Source organism: Schistocerca americana, chromosome 8 (genome assembly GCF_021461395.2).
Source record: "Schistocerca americana isolate TAMUIC-IGC-003095 chromosome 8, iqSchAmer2.1, whole genome shotgun sequence".
Classification (NCBI taxonomy): Eukaryota; Metazoa; Arthropoda; class Insecta; order Orthoptera; family Acrididae; genus Schistocerca; species Schistocerca americana.
Window position 1 is genome coordinate 521,696,200 of NC_060126.1, and position 24,523 is coordinate 521,720,722.

At 39.4% G+C, this 24,523-nt stretch overlaps 1 protein-coding gene across 1 annotated transcript in view; it reads right to left on the reverse strand.

Moving 5' to 3' along the window:
- The window catches only part of LOC124544991 (serine/threonine-protein phosphatase 4 catalytic subunit), a 36,733-nt gene that overhangs the window by 6,797 nt on the left and 5,413 nt on the right, over positions 1 to 24,523 (reverse strand). The window contains exons 2-6 of the mRNA XM_047123748.1: positions 22,269 to 22,435; positions 21,941 to 22,093; positions 17,496 to 17,669; positions 13,998 to 14,124; positions 1,650 to 1,839 (exon numbers count right to left, since the gene is read on the reverse strand). Of these exons, the coding sequence (XP_046979704.1) occupies positions 1,650 to 1,839; positions 13,998 to 14,124; positions 17,496 to 17,669; positions 21,941 to 22,093; positions 22,269 to 22,418 (794 nt within the window). The 5' untranslated portion in view covers positions 22,419 to 22,435. The remainder of the gene's footprint in view (positions 1 to 1,649; positions 1,840 to 13,997; positions 14,125 to 17,495; positions 17,670 to 21,940; positions 22,094 to 22,268; positions 22,436 to 24,523) is intronic.

A 24,523-nucleotide genomic window follows, 5' to 3' on the forward strand; every position in this document is an offset into this window, starting at 1 on the left:
GAAAAAAATGAAACATAAAAAGTGACTAATGGTGCCTACAGTTCTGTTGTGCCCCTCTCATCATAATCTACAGTGTACTGTTCTCTCCCCATTACTACAACACTGTTTTTGCATAAGCATTGCACTCCTCTTTACAAACCAAGCAACAGGAAATTAAGAGCTCCTCTCTCTCTCTCTCTCTCTCTCTCTCTCTCTCTCTCTCTCTCTCTCTCTCTCTCACACACACACACACACACACACACACACACACACACACACACACACACACACACACAGCACTCCCCCACTCAAAGCACAAATTAGTAAGCTTGGCTTCCATCTCCAATTCGTTTTGCATGTTGGGCTAGTCCCATCATCATGCTAGACATAGTTTGAGATGAAACACAAGACAAACACTACGAACATAAAAAATAAAAGTTACTATGAAGCACATTTCAAATTTACCAAAGCCGAATGAAAGACATATCTACAATCCGAAGGCCGCAAAACGGTGTGTGGCAGGGACTACCCCATGTATGACTGCCACTTCACCCATTTCCTGTACCAGTCACGAATGGTTTGTGGGAAGAACAATTGTTGATAAGCTTCCATGTGAGCCTGAATTTCTCTTTTTTCACAGTCTGTTCATAACATAAGCGGTAGGAAGCAATATATTGGTTGCCTCTTCTGGGAATTTAGACTCTCAGAATTTTAACAGCAAACCTCACTGTGATGCAGAATGAATCTCCTAGTATCTGCCACTGGAGATGGCTGAGCATTACCATGATGCTTTTGTGCTTACTAAATGAACCCTTAATGAAACATGCTGGTATTCTTTGGATCTCCACTATTTGCTTTATCAATTTATCTGGTACAGATCCCAGAGTGGCAAGCAATATTGAAGTATTGGTCGAGCAAGAGTTTTGTAAGCTACTTTCTTTCTGGGTGCACTACACTTCCTAAGGTTTCTTCCAGTGAATCTCTCTGGTATCTGCCTTACCCGCGATTAGATTTATGTGGTCGTTCCACTTCAAACCACTTATATGCATACTCCTAGATGTTTTATGGATGTGGCTGTTTCCAGTGATTGTTCTGCAATTGTATAACCAATCCATAATGGGTCTTTTGCTGTATAATACGTTACATTTGTGTATGTTGAGGGTCAACTGCAAATCCCTGCACCAAGCATTAATCCTCTGATGGTATGTCTACTTTTTGGTACAATTTTCTACTACTGTGACTTGCTTCTATAAAAATAATTTAACTCTTCACACATTGTTATTCACAACTAAGGTAGGTTACAAAATGAAAAATAGGCAGATTACTCAAAAGGTAGCTATATTGCAATTACATTGAAATTTTCCAGTAAAAGGTGTGCTTGCATCTGACGAGCAGTGCGTCTGATTCCATTTGGGGTAGTTTTAATCTCTTCCACCAATATACAATTAATGTTTCCAATTACTATTGGCTCACAGGTAATATATTTGGCTTCTAACTGTCAACTTAGATTTTAATTTTAAAATTTGAGTTGAAAAGTGTATCAGCATATGCAATGACACCATTTGCGTGCAACTTAATAAACCATCAAGATATCCTTGTGATGCTTCACTAAGTAATGCTAGTGACAAACACACAGAGAAGAATTACTATCACTATTAAGTACTACTTACCGATAACAGTAGTTTGGAGCTGACCACACAGTCAGAACTGTCTCATTGAAATGCCACTTATACCCTTCCATGACAAGTTGATGTGCTCGACATATCATGTCAATGTTATTAGAAGCATTGAACTGTGACACTACATCAGATCCAAACAGATATCCTGCACCTCGTGGGCTTACTCCCCATCCCTGCGTATCTGAAACAAATTGACTCATTTTTAAAATAGCAGTATTTCAGAATATTAAAATGCCAGCTTTGCCAAATACATCAGCATAAAAATTAAGGTAGTAAGCCACAAGCAATTTCAGGTACTCATCACAGTAACACACTATATCTAAGTGAAGTGCCTCAGGTGCACTGAGTTAATGTAACATTTTGACAACAGCTAATAAAAGGAGGATTGCTATGGCCACATTAATGAATTCAACTAACTATAGATTCTTAATCTTGATTCTAGTCCTTTTTCCTTTGCTAACGGAACAATGGTCTGAAATACAAGAGTATGGAGCCCAGGGAGATACACTTTTCTGGAAGGAACTTCCTTGTTTATGTTCTGTCCAGATGACAACTACCATGTGCTGGACTGCTTTATGTGAGTGTCCTTCCTTTATACACTGCCTTCTCCACGCTGGAATCCAAATTGCCCTCACAAGCTGTTTAAGACAATTTCAAGAATCACGAAAGACTGCTGTACAAGTGAAAAGAGCCTGGAGACACTCTACTGTTTCAGATGGATAATATAATTTTGAGGCAGAGATTTCAAAGACAGATTTTAAACTTCAAAACACAATAATTTATTAGTTACGAACAGCAGATTTAATCTGAAAAAAATCGGAGAAAGGTAGGAAAATGAAGAGGATGGGACATTATAAATTCAAAGAACAAGAAATTGATAACAGTTCAAACAGAAGCATTGGGCAACTATCGACTATTTGGGAAAGAAATGTAACAGAAGACAAATGAGTAGCTTTGAGAAATGAAACACTGAAGCAGCAGAGTATCAACTATGCAAGAAGGCAACATCTAGTACAAATCCTTGGATAACATACGATAAATTAAATTTAGCTGATGACAGGATAAAATATAAAAATGTGGCACAATAAAACGGGGGGGGGGGTTACACAATGAGACTGACAGAATGTGCAATTGCAAAGCACAAATGATTAGAGAACAAATTCGAGGTTGCAGATGGACCTATGACTATGGGAGAGAGCTATTACAACTCAGAAAACTAAAAAGACCTTTGGAGAAAAGAGAAACATCCACATGAATATCAAGAGCTCAGATGGCAAGGCAGCAGTAAGCAAAGAATGGAAAACTCAAGATGGAAAAAATATATTTTAAAAAATAAATACATAAAAATTAAAATGTAGAAAGGCTACACAGTGGGAAATGAACTTTAAGATAATACTATAGAGGGAAGAAAAAAATAGATGAACAAGAATCTGGCAGAGCACTGCAAGGTCTAAAGCATGGTTCCCCGTGATGCGATACGATACTTGCAATACAACACGGAAGTGACCGACATCAGTGGAGTGCTTAGAAACACAGTGCAATTGATTTAATTGGTTCACACTGGGACAACAATGATACGACACTGATACGTATCTCTGTCATATTGCCCAGCGCATCACAAAGTGCTGACTGTTCAACACAACTTTCATGTCGATGTAGCAAACCTATACCCATCCCTGTAATTAGTTTCTTAGAAAAACATTTATTTTTTGAGCAAAACATTACAAACTACTGTTTTGGGATTCACACATGTTCACTATGCAGTCTTTGACATTCGATTTCAAAGAAACTATTTGTTAACAAAGTAGATTTTTCTGCATTTTATACTCCGACATGACAATTTGATAATGAACTGGTTTTAATTTTGCTACTGCCCATGGTCACTGTGATACTTCACGATAAAGTAAAATGTTGCACATATTTTGAAAAGTTTGAAAAATGTGGTTGCTGGTCAGTTTATGTTTGGTGCATTTTAGAGCATACACTGCTGAGTACAAAGTATAGCTAACATTCTGAAATTGTTTTTAACGCTGGAAGGAGAGCCGTGACCCTTTCCAGTTTTGAGAAAGTATGCAATACATATTGTACATTTTCCATGACATGCCAAATGTGAAGGTATTGCTGTTTGCTATGGCAGAGCTCTCTCATGTTTCTTTTTTGTATGTTGACAATACATACAGAAATAATTTCTTGTATACATGCTTTCAAGCTCGAAAGATGTCTTGACCTGTGCACTTCCTTCTGTGGCGTACTTAGTGAACTAGTCACTCACGCATAAGGATTGGTCAAAGATGATCATTTTTGTCCAGCTTGTTGAGAAAAAGACCTTATATACAGAATTACACAGTGAAATCATATTCAAGGGCAGATGTGACCAGCTTAGCATGGAGGAAGATAGCAATACAAATGAAAGAAACAGGTAAGAAACTGCTGTGAAATCTGCACAATTGTTTTTAACTCCTTATTTTTGTTGTTGCAGTTCCTTGTTCAGATAACAAATCTATGTTTTTGGTCTGTGGCTGTGAAATGTTAATTGTATTCTAAAATTACTTCATTTGTAACTAATTGGTGAAGCCCACTTAAGGTTCTGGAAACATTAATTGTTGGTATACAGACTGAACAAGCCCCAGTTTCAGTACATTCAAACACGCAGCTTTTGCCTGTAGCTGATTCAATGAACAGTTGACTATACAGTTCAAGAGTAGTAGTTGTATGCAATGATGGCATAAAAATTAAAAATAGAAAATTCTTTTCACATTATTCAACATGCTTTTTGGCAACGTTCAGACTAGGTACTGAATTAAAGTGAAAGCAGTAAAGCAACAGCTCATCATCTGAATCTCCTGGCACACAAGAAGGATCTGGGACATTCAGTTTGCATACTTTTGACTGTCTATCAATAAAGAGTAGCGAAATACCATTCCACTGGCGTTCCCTCCAGGATCACCAACTCATGCGGTGTAAATCTGCCATTTGCATCAGCAATAGCCATCAGCACAGTTGAAAAATAGCCTTTGTAATTTGTGTTTCAATTACCCACATGTGTTTGCTGTCAATGACACAGACACAATTTGGCAGATTCCACAGATCAGCTTATCAATGTGCAATAACTTCCTACATATTTTTATCTAGGACAGGCATAAATGGGGGTTGCAGATGGGTGCAAGAAGCTTCACATGTTGGTCGAACAACGTTACTAATGGTACCTTTTCATTTACGTAACTGTAGGTCTAAGTATTGAAAGTTGCTCCCTGCAAGAATAGTTGATGGGACATTTCTAATGCAGCATTAGAAATTAAATATTTCAATAAAAAATATTGAAAAATACACATAATACCTACATCTTACATACAAATAAGTTATCATTTGTCTATAAAACTGTCAGGTGGTTTCGAAGCGTAGAAACATAGTTTTAAACATATTGCTACTTCGTATATACTTTATTTTGCCTTCATTTTCAGAACAGATTTGCTGTGATCACTGGAAAGCACCTGGACTACTTTTGAAAAGTCAATGAAACATCATTTTGTAATGAACTCTTTTAGATGGAGAAAGCAAGCCAAATGGTATACATGTTTCATTGAGACTACTGACTTATTTTTATTTCAATAAAATGAAATACATTTGTTGACAAAAATATGCATTTCATTGGAGTCTTAAGACAGATTTAAAATACCTTCACTGCTTTCAGAAATAACCTTACAAGAAAGTAGGCCTCATGAAAGAAGTGTATACGGTGGGGAAGAGTTTAACACTATAGGTGACTGACAATAAAATGTTGGTTCTACTATGTTCATTATTGTTGGTTATTACCCACTGTGTTATGTCTATTATTTTACAGGTATTGTGTGCTTTTTCTTTCAAGAAATACATGAGTACATAGTGTCCAAACTGCCAGCAACTGCCACAATTTTCTTCTTATAGTCCATACTTTCTAATATATAAACTACTTTTGAAGTGCCAAAATGTACTGGAATAAATGTCTATAAAATGCCGCATTGTACAAAGCACTTTTGATGTGAGAGTTGCAATTCCTGAAATCCATCGCCCATGGTCTCTGACCTGCCGAGGAGCACCGCAGTCCTGGGTCCATGGATAAACCAAGAAAATCTGCCACATTACACCACATACAAACAGATCTGGCCTGCAGGCAGATCAGTGAGACTAGACCTGACAGACAGGGCATGCACGTTAGTGGGACACGATGGGCTTCAGATTGGCAGGCTCTATCCATTAGAGATACCTACAGAAATGGCCTGTGGTTTTGGCCTTTCATGGAAGTGGGTGGTTTTGGCTTGTCATGGAAGCCCACTCATTTGGCCAGTGATTCATGTGTAACAGACACCATGTTGATGAAATGAGACCATGGTGGATCAATCTATCCAACAGATAAATTGCATGAATACTCTGAGAATCAATACTAATGAGGATAGGTAGCAACTCACTGTAAAGATAATTGATGAGCCGCAGGCAGGTAGGAAAGACAATCACACTCTCACAACTAAATTTTTGGCCATAGCCTTTGTGAGCAAACGAGAGTACATGCACATTCACACAATCACTCAGACACAACTCGTACATACGAGACCACTGTCTCCGGTCACTGTGTCAACAGTCCCTGAGAATCAGATACAAACAAACCACTCCCCATGCCTCCCTGCCTCTCATTGGCAGCTGCTAGGCTAGTGGCAAGAAGTGGTGGCAACACTGATTGCAAGCTGAGGGTAGTGGTAGAAATAGAAGCAGTAAGAATGAAGGAGTAGGGAAGTGGCGCACGTGCTCAGCTGTGACCAGCCAGTGATGATGCATGAAATCCCAGTAAACAAACCATTTCATCTACTGAGACAAACAAGATTTTTCCAGGATTCTTTTCAAATTTCCCTGACACATTTGAAATTCCCCGATATTCCCCCATTTCCAGCACTTGTGACAACCCTGATATTGCTCTGTTACAATTGTTTGTATACCCTTACATGGATTTACATTGTTTTGTTCCAATACATGTTTACACTGAATCTGAGTGCAACAGCTTACTTCATTTTCATCCTAACTGCAAGTTCCAAAATTTTACCTGATAAATTGCACAATGAACTCATATTCTTGAACTACTCATATGCTGCTGTTATTTGCAAGAAAGTAAAACTCACTAAACTCATGCATAATGAGGTCACAAAAAGAAACTCGCTAATAACAAACATTACCCACAGTCAGCAAGCAAAGAAACTGGGACATATTTCTTGTAAGGGGTATATTTCATGCACTTTTTCTTCTAATCATACATGAAACACTTGCTAGGTAGTGACACTTATGTTACTGTACTCTAGTGCACTCTGGCTAGACATTTGCAAACTCATTCTAGTGGTGGATCAAACAGCTAATGGCAGAAACAAAGTAAGTGTCTCGAACGCTATCAAAACAATATAATAAACATTTATTATAAGCACATCATAGTATAACAGAGATACACAGAGACAAGGACTCAACAGTGAACTTTCAGAAAAGTGTTTATTCCGTTTTGATGTAAGCGGTGGAACATTAAACTGTTTGCAGGATGGTAGGACGCCCTTAGGCTGAACCACCAGTCTTCGGGGGTACCCATACAAGCTGTAGTTCGAGGAAACCATGCCCTAAACCTTTGCTACATGAAGCTAATCAGATTTCAAGGGGGCAGCCTTAAGATAGGCTATTACCTGTTCGAAAAATATCAGGTGACATCACATACAAACAGTTTAAAAAAAAAAAATGATCAGCAATATTTAAATCCGTATAGGAAATATGATAGAGTAGCATGGAGAGCTGCATTAAACCAGTCTCAGGACTGAAGACCAGAACAACAACAACAACAACAACAACAACAACAACAACAACATAGGAAATATGTGAAATATGTTCTGATAATTTAAATTCCGTAATTACTGAGAAATTTATTTTAATATATATTTTACATTGGCTCTGCCTCAAAGCCTTTAATTATATGCTGTGCCTCATCTGGACTCATATGGTGGAATTCGTGTTCATCCTGAGATGCACCACAGGAAACTACACCCAAACTTTGTTTGACATTAACAGCACTGTATAGGTGCACCCAATATTTTCTTTACTTTTTTTCAGGTTTTTTGAGCTTCACATGATGATAAGTAAAAATAGCAATAATAATGTCCTCTTCAGAACAGCTCATGATTGGACATGAGGTAAAAAAGTGATTCATTTTGTCTTGTTGCTTGTCATATATTGAATCGCATCGTGAATCATATTGCATATTGTATCGCCCCACTGGGAACACGATTGTGGAACAGATAAGTATCACACAGCATGACCTATATTGCAATGCATCTTATTGCATATTATACTGCCTCAGTGAGAACTGTACTGAGTTGAAACAAGGCCTCTGGAGTAGATGACGTTCATTTAGAATTACTGAGATTCCTGGGAAAGCCAGTCATGACACAACTGCTCCACCTGACGGAGAAGTTGTCTGAAGCTGGTGAAATACTAGCAAACTAAGACTGTGATAATTTCAATTCCAAAACAGGCAGGTGCTGACAGGTGAATATTACAGAACCACCAATTTAACAGCGCTTGCTTGCGAAGTACCATCACAAACTCTTCACAGAAGATTGGAGACACTGTTAGATGTCAAACTTAGGGGAAAATGAGTTCTGGGGATTTTTAGGAAAATGTAATGCAATACTGACCTTACGACTTATTGATGAAGACAGGTTAAAAAAGGGCAAAGCTAAGCTTACAGTATTTGTAGATTTATGGAAAGTTCTTGACAATTTTGAAACAAATTCTGAAGGCAGAATCGATAAAATATAGGGAGTAAAATGTTATTTGCCACTTGTACAGCAACCAGGTGTTATAATTCTAAGGTGAAGTTCTCCTTGTCCGAAAGAGTTCCAGTTCTACAACTAGCCTTTCTCACTGAATTTCTTTGTGACAGATGGTGATGGTGTGAGGCCTGGAGGAGCAGCTCAGTGTGTATACGTTTTCTACACTGAAGAGCCAAAGAAACTGGTACATCTGGCAAATATCATGTAGGGCCCCCATGAGCACGCAGAAGTGCCGCAACATGACATGGCATGGACTCTACTAATGTCTGAATTAGAGCTGGAGGGAATAGACAACATGAATCTTGCAGAGCTGTCCATAAAACAACATGTTGCAAGGTTTCCCAGATATGCTCAATAACGTTCATGTCTAGTGAGTTTGTTGGCCAGAGGAAGTGTTTACATTCAGAAGTGTGTTCCTGGAGCCACTCTAGCAATTATGGACATGTGAGGTGTTGCATTGTCTTGATGGGATTGCCCAACTCCATCGGAATGTACTGATGTTTCGTCGAATGGTTCACACACTGACACTTGTCGATGGCCCAGCATTGAAATCTGCAGCAGCTGGCCACTGTGGCTGAGCGGTGCTAGGCACTTCAGTCCGGAATCGCGTGACCTCTACGGTCACAGGTTCAAATCCTGTCTCGGGCATGGATGTGTGTGATGTCCTTAGGTTCGTTAGATTTAAGTAGTTCTAAGTTCTAGGGGACTGATGACCTCAGATGTTAAGTCCCATAGTGCTCAGAGCCATCTGAACTATTTTTGAAATCTGCAGCAATTTGCGGAAGGGTTGTACTTCTGTCACACTGGATGGTTCTTTTCAGTCATCGTTGATTCTGTTCTTGCAGGATCTTTTTCCAGCCACAGCGATGACGGAATTTGATGTTTTACCAGATTCCTGATATTCACGGTACACTCGTGAAATGGTCATATGGGAAAATCCCCACTTTATCACTTTCTCGGAGATCCTGTGTCTCATCACTCGTGCACCGACTATAACACCACATTGAAACTCGGTTAAATCTTGATAACCTGTCATTTTAACAGCAGTAACTGATCTAACAACTGAGCCAGACACTTGTCTTATATAGGCGCTGCCGACTGCAGCGCCGTATTCTGGCCGTTTGTATTTGAATATGCATGCCTATACCAGTTTCTTTGGCTCTTCAGTGTACAGGCACTGTGACTCAGGAATCTGGCCATTCTTCTCTTAACCCTTTCTACTCCAATGTCGAGTGCCACTCGACATCGCGAAATTTGTTTTCCGCTCCGATGTCGAGCCTCATTCGACACGGCTTTTCGCAGCTCTCAGACGTATTTTGAGTCTAATAGGCATTATTGCTGCAGTGTGCTGCCATCTAGGAGAACTAGTGTTAACTCGGTGTCCAACAGTAGCAGGTGTGTTAAGTCAAAGATTGTAGTTATTATGTTCCAGTCCATGTGCTCGAAATGGCTAGTTCTTCATGTACAGTCCTTTCTAAGGAAGAGATTTTAGATCTTTTAGAGCAATTTCTAAGTGAAAACGAGAGTGAAAATGATTTTGATTATGATAGTGATTCATTTCAAAACAATTAGAGTGACAATGACGAAGAAAACAGTGACAATGTGCATGTTTCTAGTGATTCAGCAGAGGATTCGTGGCGAATGTGGAGCGACACTGACTTCAAAGATTTTCCTTTTGACGAATCAAAGTGTGGTTTTATAACAGAAAGTAGTTGCGTTCCATCATCGCCTGTCGGATCCTTTCAATTAATTTTGACAGATAACCTATTTCAACAAATAGCAGGTGAAACGAATAGGTGTGCTACATCAAAAATACGTTAAGTGACACCACTTCCACAACATTCTGCATGGTGGGACTGGAGAAATGTTACCATGGAAGAAATGAAATGCTTCCATGTGTGCTACTGAATATGGCATTACAAAAGTGTAAGAACTTGCAGGACTTTTTTTTTTTCAAGGGAATGGTTACAATCATCCAACTTCTTTCCAGACTGTTTTAGTCACCGATGATTTATGCAAATTTTCTGGGCACTTCATGTTTCTAATCCGACGAGTGCTACACATGTCAACAGTCAGGTTCAGTCACGTCTCAGTAAAGTGACAAATGTACTGAACTACTTGTCTGGCAGGTTTCTCTATATTTATCGACCATATCAGTGTTTAGCTGCTGATGAATCTACAGTATCATTCAAGGGTTGTGTATTATTCAAAATGTACAATCCTCAAACACCAACAAAATGGGGACTCAGAGTTTATGTAATTTTGGATTCATCAAATGGTTACATCTGCAGTTTGATACCCTATTTTGACGCTGTAACAACTGAGTCACTGATTTGTCCACACTTGAATTTTTCTGAGAGAATAGTTCTTCAACTGCTAGCTAATATCAGAAATGCTACAGGGCAATCAGGGTATCATTTGTACACTGACCGTTTTTATACAAGTGTTGCATTAGGTGATGAGCTGTTGAAACAGAACATGCATCTCACAGGATCGATTCACAAAAACCTTCCAGCTGCAATCAAGAAAGGAGCTCTGCGTCTAAGGAAGCATGAAATAAAATGCCTCTGCAACAACAAAATGATGGTTCTGGCATTGCAAGATAAATGAACAGTTCTCATGCTTTCTACAAAAGCCAATAACTCAGTGTCACTTAAAGAAAGGAGAAACAGAAAGGAAAGGGAAGGGAAGAAATAAAGAAACCATATGTGATTATTGATTATACTTCAAAGATGGGTGGAGTTGATCGATCTGACAATTTTATTTCCAGTTACGGTTTCCTAATGAAAAGTCTCAAGTGGTGGCGAAAACTATACTTCTGGCTTGTAAACAGCTATTTACTATACAAGAACCACTGTGAGAAAAACGACTTGACAATACCGTCTCACAAAGCATTCCGTAAAAGTGTTATAAGAGGATTAGTTGCCGAAGAAAGAACTCGAGGACAGAAACGAGGACGTCGTTCAACTTCTGATGACGAAGAATGCTTGAATGGAAAGTTGCACATTATCAACAAGCTTCCTGGGAACAAGCATAAGGATTGTGCAGTGTGCTCAAACAGAAAAAAGAAACCAGAATGAGCTTCGGTAGCTCAGTTGGTAGAGCACTTGCCCGCGAAAGGCAAAGGTCCCGAGTTCGAGTCTCGGTCGGGCACACAGTTTTAATCTGCCAGGAAGTTTCATATCAGCGCACACTCCGCTGCAGAGTGAAAATCTCATTCTGGAAACATCCCCCAGGCTGTGGCTAAGCCATGTCTCCGCAATATCCTTTCTTTCAGGAGTGCTAGTTCTGCAAGGTTCGCAGGAGAGCTTCTGTAAAGTTTGGAAGGTAGGAGACGAGGTACTGGCAGAAGTAAAGCTGTGAGTACCGGGTGTGAATCGTGCTTCGGTAGCTCAGTTGGTAGAGCACTTGCCCGCGAAAGGCAAAGGTCCCGAGTTCGAGTCTCGGTCGGGCACACAGTTTTAATCTGCCAGGAAGTTTCAAGTTTCAGAAAAAAGAAAGGTGGCAGGTGTGGAACCGTGTGTTACTGCGGAACATGCTTACGAAACCCAGCTCTCCACCCTGAAGAGTGTTTAAAAAAATACCACACAATGGAAAGTTTTGTACTGTAAAAGCTTAAGTAAATATATGACTGAAAGCACACATTTTGTTTTAATGTATACCCCAATTGTTGGCCAGCGGCCACATTGTTTCCACAAAGAGAGCCGCGCTAATATCTACGGTGCACTGCCACCCAGGCGGCGGCGATTTAAATAAGAGCGCGGAGCCGCCCTGTGTCTGCCTTATGGAGTGCAAAGGGTTATTAACATGTAAAGGGAAGATAGTTAGCCTTTTTTTTTTAAAGTCCTATCAGGAATTTTATATTACGATGGATAGATTTTAAATAGAAAATTCATGATGAAGCTTGAAAAAGAGGGCCAGCTACCTTTCAGTGAATTAGTTAAAGAGGAGAACAATTTGATCAGTGAGTGAAAGTGCACATAGAAAACCTACACACACTTACCTATCTCCACACTTCTAGCCATCACTATCAGCCACAAAGGAATTCAGTGCTGAAGACCCTGGTTTGCAGAGCTAGAACACTTTCAGACAAGAGGAGCCCCACTGAAGAATTTCAACACCCAGGAATAGTGATCCAAAGAAATGGGTACTCAGACTGGCAAACTGGACAGAGGATTCAGTCAAAAATCAAAAATGCCTGTGGAAGACAATCCAAGAATTCCTTATCCCCAATATGCAAAAAGATTGTTACACACACACACACACACACACACACACACACACACACACACACACACGGCATCCCGTGTACTTCGCTCCCTTCAATAAAGATAACAAGTTTTCTTCGTGATGTTGAAGATAATCGACCTCTCCAAAAGCCAAGTGTATTGCATTCAATGCGAAAGTGGCATGTCTTACATGGAATGGATTATCAGGGCAGTCAATGAGAGGTGCCAGGAACATCAGCGACACACCTGACTAATACAATTGAGCACATAAGCTGTTGCCAAGTACTGCTTACAATATAACCATGGAAAGAAATACGTTGAGATCACTATCACTGTTCAAAGGCCAAGTTTCTGGGACAGCATAATTAATGAGTTCATCAAAATAAAGATGTGGGAAAACCTAATAAACGGGGAATGAGGTTTCCTCCGAAAAAAGGGCTGCTACTCCACGTATTACGCTGTTATCACATCCACCATAGCTGGAAAATGCTGAGAGAATGTATGTTTCATGGAATATCATTGCAAGCTCCAAAACACAGAAGAGCATCAAGGAGCGGGAGTTGAACTCCGCTAGGAACAGTGGCGTGAGACCTATAATAGTTCATATTCTAATCGGGGTCCAAGCAGCAATGACATGTAACAGCAAAAAACAGCACCTGAAGAAGATGGTTGACGTCATTAAAATATTGTGCATTAAATGGGAACATTAACAGCATAGAACAACTGGAAGAATACCACTATTCCAAAATATTCTGTATCTGTGTGTAGAATTTATTTTGCCATCTTAGACTCTTCAGTGCTTTGAACCACAAGTCTGAGCACAGCGTATAATTGGCAATATTGCTAACTCTCTGTTTAACACATATAGCATACTGTTTACATTCGTTTAATTGTGCTAAGAGGTTTTCATTGGCTTTAAAGTGTATTATGTGCACCTGACACCTGAACTGCCCAATTCGCATCAACTAAATATGCTTCCACCAGGTCATAATAGAGACAAATAGAGCAACAATTTGTTTTACAAAGTCGTAAACACCAGATGCAAATAAATCACATGTTCAAACATACTTTGCTATCCTAGAGGCTTTGTAGTTTTCAAACATGTTGAAGATCAAGAAAATGAAAATTTAATTGGTTCTGAAAAGGAGGATTTTGAAGATGGAAATATTTTTGTGGATATGCAAAAAAAATGAGTTTTGTGTGTGTTAATATTTATATTTTTAACAAGTCAGTCTTACAATAAAATGTACGGAAAGCAGCAAGAACTAACATCTTACCTTCTGGGTCTGACCACAGCAAATCACACATAGGCCCATCATGAGGTACTTCTTGTTTCCTATCTATTGTCCTTATTTGGTCAAGGGTCTGTATTGATGGTGAAAGTCCTCCATGCACACAGAAAATCTAAACAAACATGAATGTAAATGATAAAAACCTATTTTCAACTTCTTTTAACACAAATATCTGATGAGAGCCTCTGGTTCAATACAAAATATATAGGCGTATTTTTAATCATATTACACTTTATAGATAGCCATGAAAACAATCAATTTTTGAAAATGTAATATGACTGGGTAGATAAAAATAAATTTCTCACCAAGCAGGGTCAGGAGGAAACACACATTAAAATGTTGAAATTTGTGATCTTTTGGAGCCAGTGTCTCCTTCTGACAGAAGGGATGAAGGGGGAGGAAGAGGGGTAAAAGGAGATAGTGGGAGGGGGGGAGAGGGGGGGGGAGAGAGAGAGAGAGAGAGAGTACATCACACAGCTGAATGCTTGAAAGCACAGCAATGCACAAGGAAGTGATTTGGCATTGGCTGAGCTAAAAATCACCATCAATTACAGCAGATGACACAGAAACAAAAGTAAGAAGTGGATTACTTTGCACCTAACTCAGCAGTCCACCCAATGACTTGTCTTCACTACCTCGTGACACAGCTATTATCTGGGCACTAGAGGTAAACACAGGCAATCATACACACTAGTTTCTCCATGATAATTAATAGCCAACTTCATTGTTTGAAGATCAGGCAGAGTCCTATTGAAAGTGTGCAACGAGCTTTAGTACAACAAATTCTTCTCTCATCAGAGTTCACTGCACCAACAAAATAAACTTGTCACTAAAACTACAATCAGGTTCTGAATACCCATGCAAAGGCAAAAATGAAAAATTGCTAACATCAATGACGTAGTTACCTATCCTGCTCTTAAACTCTCTTTAAAGAAAGGAAAAAAAGTGATGAAATGTTCCTCTCCTTTCCTTGTATGAATTCCAACCATTACTTTTTGGATTGTATCAATGGCCTATGACTGCATAATACAGTGTACTCCCTCGATTATTTGTGTGCAGATTATCTGTTCTGAGGATTATTCATGCATAAGAAAGATAGATGTGCAATATTCTTCTCTACCAAATGGAAATAAACAATCCACTGAGTGACAGTAAATGCTATTTTCACTGTTAAAATGACCACTGTGTGATGACACATTACTTTTCATATTGTTAGTGCCCAGCCCGTCCTGCATAAATTTAAAACAATCTCAGTTTACTGATGTTAATCGCCATGAAAGAGTCAAAGGAGCTAGTTAAAAGAAATTTTTAAAAGATATGATGAAGAAATGGTAGAACGTGTCGACATTAAAACAAAAGTTAGAATTAATTGAAAGATTTGACAAGGGGGAAATTGCTGTTCAAGTGCTGATCGGAATGCAGACAGTGCAGGACATTAAAAAGAAAAAGCAGAAACGATTTTGTCAGAAAATGCAATTTAGTTCTTGACCAACTGCACAAAAAAAAGCATGAAGAGGCCTGCATCTGACTAATTAGATTCTGCTCTTTTGCAAATGATTTCACCAAAAATGAGCAGAAGGTGTAACTTGTTTTAGGCATGATGTTTGCTGAAAAAGATAAATTTATTCATGAAGCTCTAGGCTTTGAGGGAGGATTTAATGCCATATCTCGACTGTTAACCAGTTTCAAAAAATGTCACGGGATTCAGAAACCTACAGTGCATGGAGAATGGCTAAGTCCAAATTTTATGGCAGTTGATTTCTTCTGGGAAGAGTGTCAGAAATGTATGGAAGAAGGAATTTGACCCTAGACTGAATTTATAGTGCAGATGAAAGTGGTCTGGCAACCAGAAACCTTGCTTTTAAGAGTGACCTGCTTGGTCCTGGATATAAGTTGACTAAAGAACACATTGCAATTCTGTACACAGCTAATGCTTCTGGGAGCCACAGAGTGAAACTATTAATGTCCGGGAGGAAAAAAAGGGCATTCAACGAAATCACAACTAAGGATCTTCTTGTCCATTCTTACAACCAAAAATGAGCATGGATGGATAGCAAAATTTTAAAAAACTGGTTCACATCCATTTTGTACGATAAGTTCAGTGACCTATAGACAAGAAAGGATTGTTACAGAAGGCTATTCTACTGCCTGATAATGCCCCTTCACATATCAAAGAGAGCATTCCCGTATCTTATGATAATCTCATCGTAACTAAGTTTTTACCGACTAACATGACTGCCATTATACAGCTAGTGGGGCACGGCATAAACACATCAGCGAAACAGTACCACTGGGTTGATCTTCTAAGAATGCTAGTTGATGAGGATGATTTGGTGGCGTTCTGGAAGAAGTTGGCAGTGCTAGATGCCACACACAAGATTTATGATGCCTGGCAGGAAATCATTCATTTGTTTGATCCGTAAGAAAAATTCTTCCAGGTATAGAAGAAAATAATTTTCAGGGTATCAGTGATGATGAAATAACAACTGCACAAATAATGCGTTTGTGCAAAGAGTTTAAATGGTTTTGAAGATGTCAATGAAGAAAACTTAATGAGCAGCTGCAGATCGATCCATGTGAACCCAGCTTCCAGTACACAAGTGATGCCAAAATTTTCAGCACTGCTTCACAACAAAACAAAGAGGACAGTAAATGTGAAAGTGGGGATCAGGACAGTGACCTTATCAGTCACTGTAATGCATTGAAATGTGTTGACACTCTTCTAGATCATATGGGCCAGAGGGGTATTCAGTACAATGACAAATTCAAGATGTTGTGAGAAAAAAAAAATGTCAACTTCTCTCAGAAGCAGACCATCACTCTCTATTATAAGAAAAACTGGCTTACAGTAACTATGAACAAAACTTGGATAAGCTTTTGAACAAAGAATACATTTACTCAAATGTTACAGAACTTTGACATGAATCTTGACTCAGGTGGTTGTGCAAACAGTAACACACATTTCCAATATTGCATTTAAACTTCTACAGTCATTTGTCTTTACTATGCTTCACAACTCACTGCCTCAAAGCATGACATATACGAATCAGAGCTACCACATCAGAGAACTTCAAGCATCTTATTACCATGGGTTCTATGCACCAACATACGACTTCAATTTAGCCTGCTCTTAAGGTGCTCCACAGAGCACAAGCACCCCTCTGCTTGCTCTCTGACAGATGCAGCTAGTAGAGGCTACCCATCAAGTGGCCTTTCTGGAAGCATTCTGTGCATGCAGGAGCCACCTGGCCACCCCTGCACTCGTCCACAGCACTATGGTGTCATATGCTGCAACCTCGTCACCCGATGACTGTGTGTTACTGTTCACCCATCCCTATGCCAATTGACCCTTGGCTGGAACAGCCTGCTATCAGTTACATTAATTTGTATGCATATTTACAGAACACTTATCAGGAAACACTTTAATACTAAAACCTGTGAACATTCTAAAGATGGATTCCGCAGCAAACTTTTACTGCTTACCTTCCCATCAATAATAGCAGAAAGGCTTAAATAGTCAAATATTTCAGTGCAGTATCTCCAGACAGTCACACTTCCATATTTTCTTAAGCATTCGTCATAGAATCCATAAACTTGAGTGATCTGCCTTGATTCGTGATTACCTCGAATGAGGGTTATGCGATCAGGGTATCTAACCTGTAGTGAAATAGAAACAAGAATCATAAATGCATTAATCTGCTTATGACTAGGCAACTGTACTTTAACATTTATGCGCAACTGTACTTTAACATTTATGCAGCTATATAAACATGACATAATAACAAAAGATTTTGGGCCACAGATCCATTTTTCATATAGTTTACTACACTAAAAATACATGTCCTCAATATTTTCTCCTCTGTAGCAAACGTAGTTTGATTTGAATAGTATTCTTTGCCTCATTTATTGTCTACGGTTTTAATGTTGATTTGATTGATGTTTTATTGGCTTTTCTTTCATAAAAATGTTAAAATTGAGCACATATATTTAAATATGTGTAATATATATAAAAACAAAGATGGTTATAATAGAGCGAAACATTCCACGTAGGAAATAAATATCTAAAAACAAAGATGATTTGACTTACCAAATGAAAGTGCTGGCAGGTCGACAGACACACAAACAACCACAAACATACACACAAAATTCAAGCCCTCGCAACAAACTGCCGCCCCACCAGGAAAGAGGGAAGGAGAGGAAAAGACGAAAGGAAGCGGGCCCCAAGGGAGAGGGCAAGGAGCCACTCCAATCCCGGGAGCGGAAAGACCCACCCTAGGGGGAAAAAAAGGACGGGCACACACTCGCACGCACGCACGCACGCACGCACGCACGCACACACACACACACACACACACACACACACACACACACACAGACAGACAGACAGACAGACAGACATATTTAAAGACAAAGAGTTTGGGCAGAGGTGTCAGTCGAGGCAGAAGTGTAGAGGCAAAGATGATGTTGAATGACAGGTGAGGTATGAGTGGCGGCGACTGGAAATTAGCGGAGAGGGGGGGGGGGGGGGGGGGCGGATGTGCGCTCGCACACGCACACATATCCATCCACATATGCGGACTCGGGCAGACATATTTAAAGACCAATATGTCTGCTTGTGTCTGTATGTGTGGATGGATGTGTGTGTGTGTGTGTGTGTGTGTGTGTGTGTGTGTGTGTGTGTGTGCGCGCAAGTGTATACCTGTCCTTTTTTCCCCCTAAGGTAAGTCTTTCCGCTCCCAGGATTGGAATGACTCCTTACCCTCTCCCTTGAAACCCACATCCTTTCGTCTTTTCCTCTCCTTCCCTCTTTCCTGATGAGGCAACCGTTGGTTGCGAAAGCTAGAATTTTGTGTGTATGTTTGTGGTTGGTTGTGTGTCTGTCGACCTGCCAGCACTTTCATTTGGTAAGTCAAATCATCTTTGTTTTTAGACAAAGCAGGACAAAAATTGACATCTATGTAATTAAACAACAGTGGAGACAGTTCACGTGGGGTGGAAATATGGTGTAAGTAATGGAAATATGTTAATGGAGGATTGGTTTTAGTGTTGAGGTTACTGTAATAAGAAGAGAAAGTGGAGCAGTTTTGGAATACTTCCAGACACAACAAAGAATTTTGTCAGAGGGGCTGAGCAATGGCATCTTGGCGGGATGTATTGGCGATATCTTAACTGAACATAAAGCATGCAAAATATTCTTTGGAGACAGCTCAAGAAGAGAAGAGGCATATCTATTGACAGGACAAGAAAAGAAGGAATTAATTTTTGGGTGAAGATTATCCATAGAGAGAAAGAACCACGATCATGTAGTGACAGAAAGTAGATGGAGTGTGGTTTTGAAAAATTGAATAACTGATGAGACTAATATGAATCTGTCTAGCAGAAGGTGAACAAACTGTGTTGCATGGAGTGTGGAGTTACGTGGACTCCATTCATGAGTTGTATGAAAGGCTTACTTTGACTGTCCAGTGGAAGTCAAATGGTAACAAACTTACAAACTTTGCTTTCAGAATTCATGAATGTTATACACAATCATTACAGCACACAATTATCACTGCTTCAACTCACTGTAGGGGCAAGAGTATGGGTGTGAGGAACATTAAGCAAACTGCATGTCGCTCGACCAAATAAATTTATTGTGCAAGTGCACCGTTACTACATACAATGCTTGTTTTACTCACATGCTACATCTAAATCCAATTCCACAGTTTTTCATTAAAAGATGGAATGATTGAATACAGAGTCAACGCCTGTTTTTCTGTTTATTTTGGTGAATGTAAAAACAGTCATTTAAGCCATTCAAGATATGTATATAAAGGAAACAGACTAGCAGAGATAAAGGATCAAAAGTTTTATCTGTTGACCGTGTAGCAGTTATTCCTGTAACAAGCAGCATCCATTTAGACCAGTTCAGCAATCTTTGAATGAGAGGTACTGACTGAGCGGAATTTTATACTAACCAGAGCACAAGCTAAACTAAAGGGCATTAAAATGGCACCAATACAAGAAACGTTTGAACACTTGGTTAGAAGTAACCATGCACAGGTGGAACTGGCAACAGCTGAAACAGCTGAATCAAAAACCTGGAGACCAGTAACAATACAATAAAGGTAGGTTTAAAGAATTATTTGTGCAAGCATAACTTATTAAACTTATGGTTTGGTAATATTCACACTTACACCTGCCGTCTATGGAACTGGAATGGTTACATTCTTTTTTTACATCTAAGGGTGTTCTGCACCTCTCACATCTTGTTTACTAGGTGAAATAGTTTTCTCAGGGTTCGTTTTCCGAAGGGCCTCAATGGTTCCGAGGAACTGCACGCGCCACATCAACTTATTTTCTCTTTTGTTGAGTAGCTTGTACATTTCAAGTGTTATCCAACGATTTCTACTGGGTCTTGTGTTGGTCTTCTGCAGCCACTACTTGGTATCTAGAAGATTTCTATAGTTTCTTCAGCTATTGCCATTCTAGTAGGGAGAAGTTTAATCCTATTTTGTGAGTTAGTTGTGCTGGTGACCCTCGGTTATACAAATTTTACACAATCTGGTCAGAGTCCACATCTGCTCCTGGAAATATTTTGCAGTTTAAGATTTTGTTCTTAAACCTCTGTCTTACCCTTAGACAATCTAATTTAAACCCTCTATTGTCTCCATATTACTTACACGCACACAACTTCCTTTTAGGATCCTTAAACCGTATCTTAGCAAATTTAGCTACAATTAGCAAATCCTGTCAATAATATCAGAGATTGAAGTATTAGTCAAACTGAGCTATGGATCACCCTGTTATTCGGGTGTAACTGAAGTAAGAAACTCTTCCACAGACTGTCGCACACATTCTTCATAGGCATTTACAGTCGGCATTTAATTCAGTTTGCAAGTTCCTTTACAGAAATGACAAATTAATACATACAGGAAGACGAGTCTACAATCTTAAGACAATGCAATAATATGCTGTATGTAAATAATGACTGACACCGCACATTTCCTACTACTGAAAGCAAAATTTTGAGTGCACAACAAATGTTTGTACATACAACTCTCATCTTATGTAGATTCACTGAAAACTCAGAGCATCTGTTTACAATAATTACCAAATCACTCTATAGAGTGATCCTAAAATGGCCCTAAATTCATAAGATGTACCATAGATGGATCAATAATGACCTGAATATCACTTTTGAATAATTTCTTTGAACTGCAGTCCACAGTCTGTAAAAAATTGTAAAGTGATATTTTTCTCTATAAAAGAAAAATGACATCAATTAAAAACCTTTATTCTACTGACAGCTACAGCCATATAATTATAATAATAATAATAATAATAAATGTGAGAAGCCATGTAAGCACACAGTGTTATAGTCTGTCTGTAAACTGAAGAGAGAGCAGGTGATTTCCCTTACTCTGCCTACCTAGCTACATGACAAGGAGCATCTACAAACTTCTACAACATTAAAACAACCATTCTGCAGTGCACAGCTCAGGCAATGTCTATTTTCACTAAATGTGTGAATACTTCATTGAGAAAAAAAGTAGTAACTAATAAAGCACCAAATGTTCATGAACAGAAGCTATGTAAATCACAGCACACTGCACTGTATTGCTAGACAGCAAATTAGATCTTAGTCTTACTGTACGGCAGTTTAAGCGTTCTTCCAGGAATATCTTCCCCCATCACAACTGCTGTTTGTACTTCAGTTTACTGACAGATTATAGAACTGCTTGTGCCTGGATACAAGATGTATCACCCTGCCTCACCATCCACATCCAGTGTAAAAATATTTTTTCTGCAAACTGCAGTCTGTTAGTAGTAAAGCAACAAATTTAACAAACTTAATCTGTCAAACAAGGTCTTTCTGGTAAGGTCATCAAACAATTACATCGGCAGCAATTCTTTTGTTTATATGAAACAATGTAGAAATAGTTTACCTTCAATGCCAAAAGCAATAAGAATGTCTCCACACTGTAGAAACCTCTATCAACAAAGTCACCCATAAAAAGATAATTTGTTTCAGGAACATCACCACCAACTTTAAATAGTTCTTTCAGATCGTAAAACTGTCCATGTATATCACCACATACCTGCGACAAAGAAAGGAAAATAGAAAGCACAATTTACAACAAGAGCTCATGGAGCCTACAATTATACTCAATACAAAGAATAATCCTATATCTCGTGCACACTGTAAAAATTAGACTACTCAACTTCTACAGGCTAAAAAAATAATTAGAAATTTCTTAATGTGAATTTTCTTACTGTTACTGGGGAATCTACTCTCTGAACATTGCTTTCTTCCACCAAGATTTCTCGGGCTTTGGCACAAAGTGCTTTCACTTCCGATTCTTTTATTATTTCACATTTCTTAAGTTGCTCTATCTGACGATCCAAATCACTGGACTCCGACATGTCTCCAACAGAGTTATCTGTAAGAAAATAAAGGAGTAACAATGAAATCTAACTTTCCCGTGTTCATGAAGCATACAGATAAACAATGTTCTGTTGGTGTTAATGCAAGCACTTAATGTAACCTCAAGTAATCATGAAATCAATATCCTCTACAACAGTCTTATATATGTGTGTCCACACTTCAAGCTCTTATTTCTTGAACAGCATATCTGAAGGCAAACATGCACAAACAGATTTCTGAATAACAATCTTGACCTGATGACTCTGCTGGTACATGATTAGCATAATGATTATAATACTGATGCATAAGATAAGAATGATGCCAGTATCTGACACTTAGAAGCACTCAGATCATAGGCACTGACTCTTGTGGCTCTGGCAGATTTGTGCGCCATTGGTAGCAATATGCACGACAAAATATGAATATTCCGATTGAAGTTAAAGACCTTAGGAACTCTAGTAATTGCTTCAAGAAGTGAAAAAGGCCCAGTTTCTTTTGTACCCTTACCCTGGCACCAGAAAGTAATGTAAACAGGCAACAAGACAGACTTTAGAAACCTAGTTGCTTCAGCTATTATCTGATCAAAATGAATATCACCAATGGAGAAAAAGACAGATTGCTACTTACCATATAGAAGACACATTAAGTTGCAGACGGGCACAATTAAAATACACTCACATAAAGCTTTCAGCCACAGCCTTCATCAGAGAGAGAAACACACACCATTCATACACCGTCAAACACATCTCGTGCACATATAGCGTATGGGTGGGGAGATTGACGAATGTTTTCTGGTAGTGTGTGCAGGGCCTAGAATGCCAACAGGTGCAGCGTCAGGAGGTTGTAGGATATGGAGTTGGGAGACAAAAGGAGCAAAAAAAAGAGAGGAGCAGCAAAAGATTGGTGCGTGCATTGGCATAGGGTGGCAAATAAACAGAATCAGACATACAGCACAGAAAGTGTGGAAACTGTTGGGTAGGGGGTGTGGGGACAACATGTTACCATACGTTCAGGCTGAGATAATTACAGGAGCAGAGAACGCATTGTAAAGGTAACTCCAATCTGTGCTGTTCAAAAAAGCTGGTGGTGAAGGGATGGCCTGGGTGGTCAAGCAGTCACTGAAATCAAGTGTGGTATGTTCAGCTGCATGTTGTGCCACAAGGGTTGTCTACTTTGCTTTGAGCCACAGTTTGGCGGTGGCTGTTCATCCTGGTGGACAGCTGGTTGGTAGTCGTATCATATATAAAAAGCTGTGCAATTACTGCAGCAGAGCTGGTAAATGACTTGGCTGCTTTCACAGGTGACCTGGCCCCTGAAGGGGTGGGATAAACCTGTGGCAGGACTGGAATAGGAAGTGCTGGATGGATTGGGCAGGTTTTGCACCTGGGCCTTCCGCAGTGATACGATGCTTATGGCAAGGGGCTGGGATTGCGAGTGGCATAAGGGTGAATAGGATATTGAAAAGGTTGGATGGGTGATGCAACACAACTTTAGGAAGTGTGGAAAGTTTCTCGGGTAGGATGTTCCCCATTTCAGGGCAAGATGATAGGTACACAAAGCCCTGGTGAAGGATGTAGTTCAGTTGTTCAACTTCGGGTCGTACTGCATGATGAAGGGGACACTCCTCTGTGGCTGGTCCTTGGGGGTGATGGGATGATTTGGGGTGTGAGGGGAAAGGGTATGAGAGATCTGTTTGTGGACTAGGTCTGGGGGTAGGTCTGTGAAGACCTTGGTGAGACCCCTCAGCATACCAAGAAGGGCATTCTTGTCACTGCAGATCTGCCATCCTCGGGTGTCCAGGCTGTGTGACAGGGATTTTCTGGTGTGAAAAAGACGACAGTTGTCGAAATGCAGATACTGTTGAGGGCTGGTGGATTTAATGTTGACAGAGGTGTAGATGGAACCATCAGAGAGGAAGGTTGTGGCCAAAAGCTTTATGTAAGTGCCTTAATTGTGCCTGTCTGCAACTTACTGCATCTTCTTTACGGTAGGCAGCAATCAATCTTTTCCTACATTGCTGATATTCCTGCCTGAAGTTTCCAGTGTTTGATTTTACTCAAAAGGAAAAAAGATTATGGTTTAATGTCCCACTGGCAATAGGTAA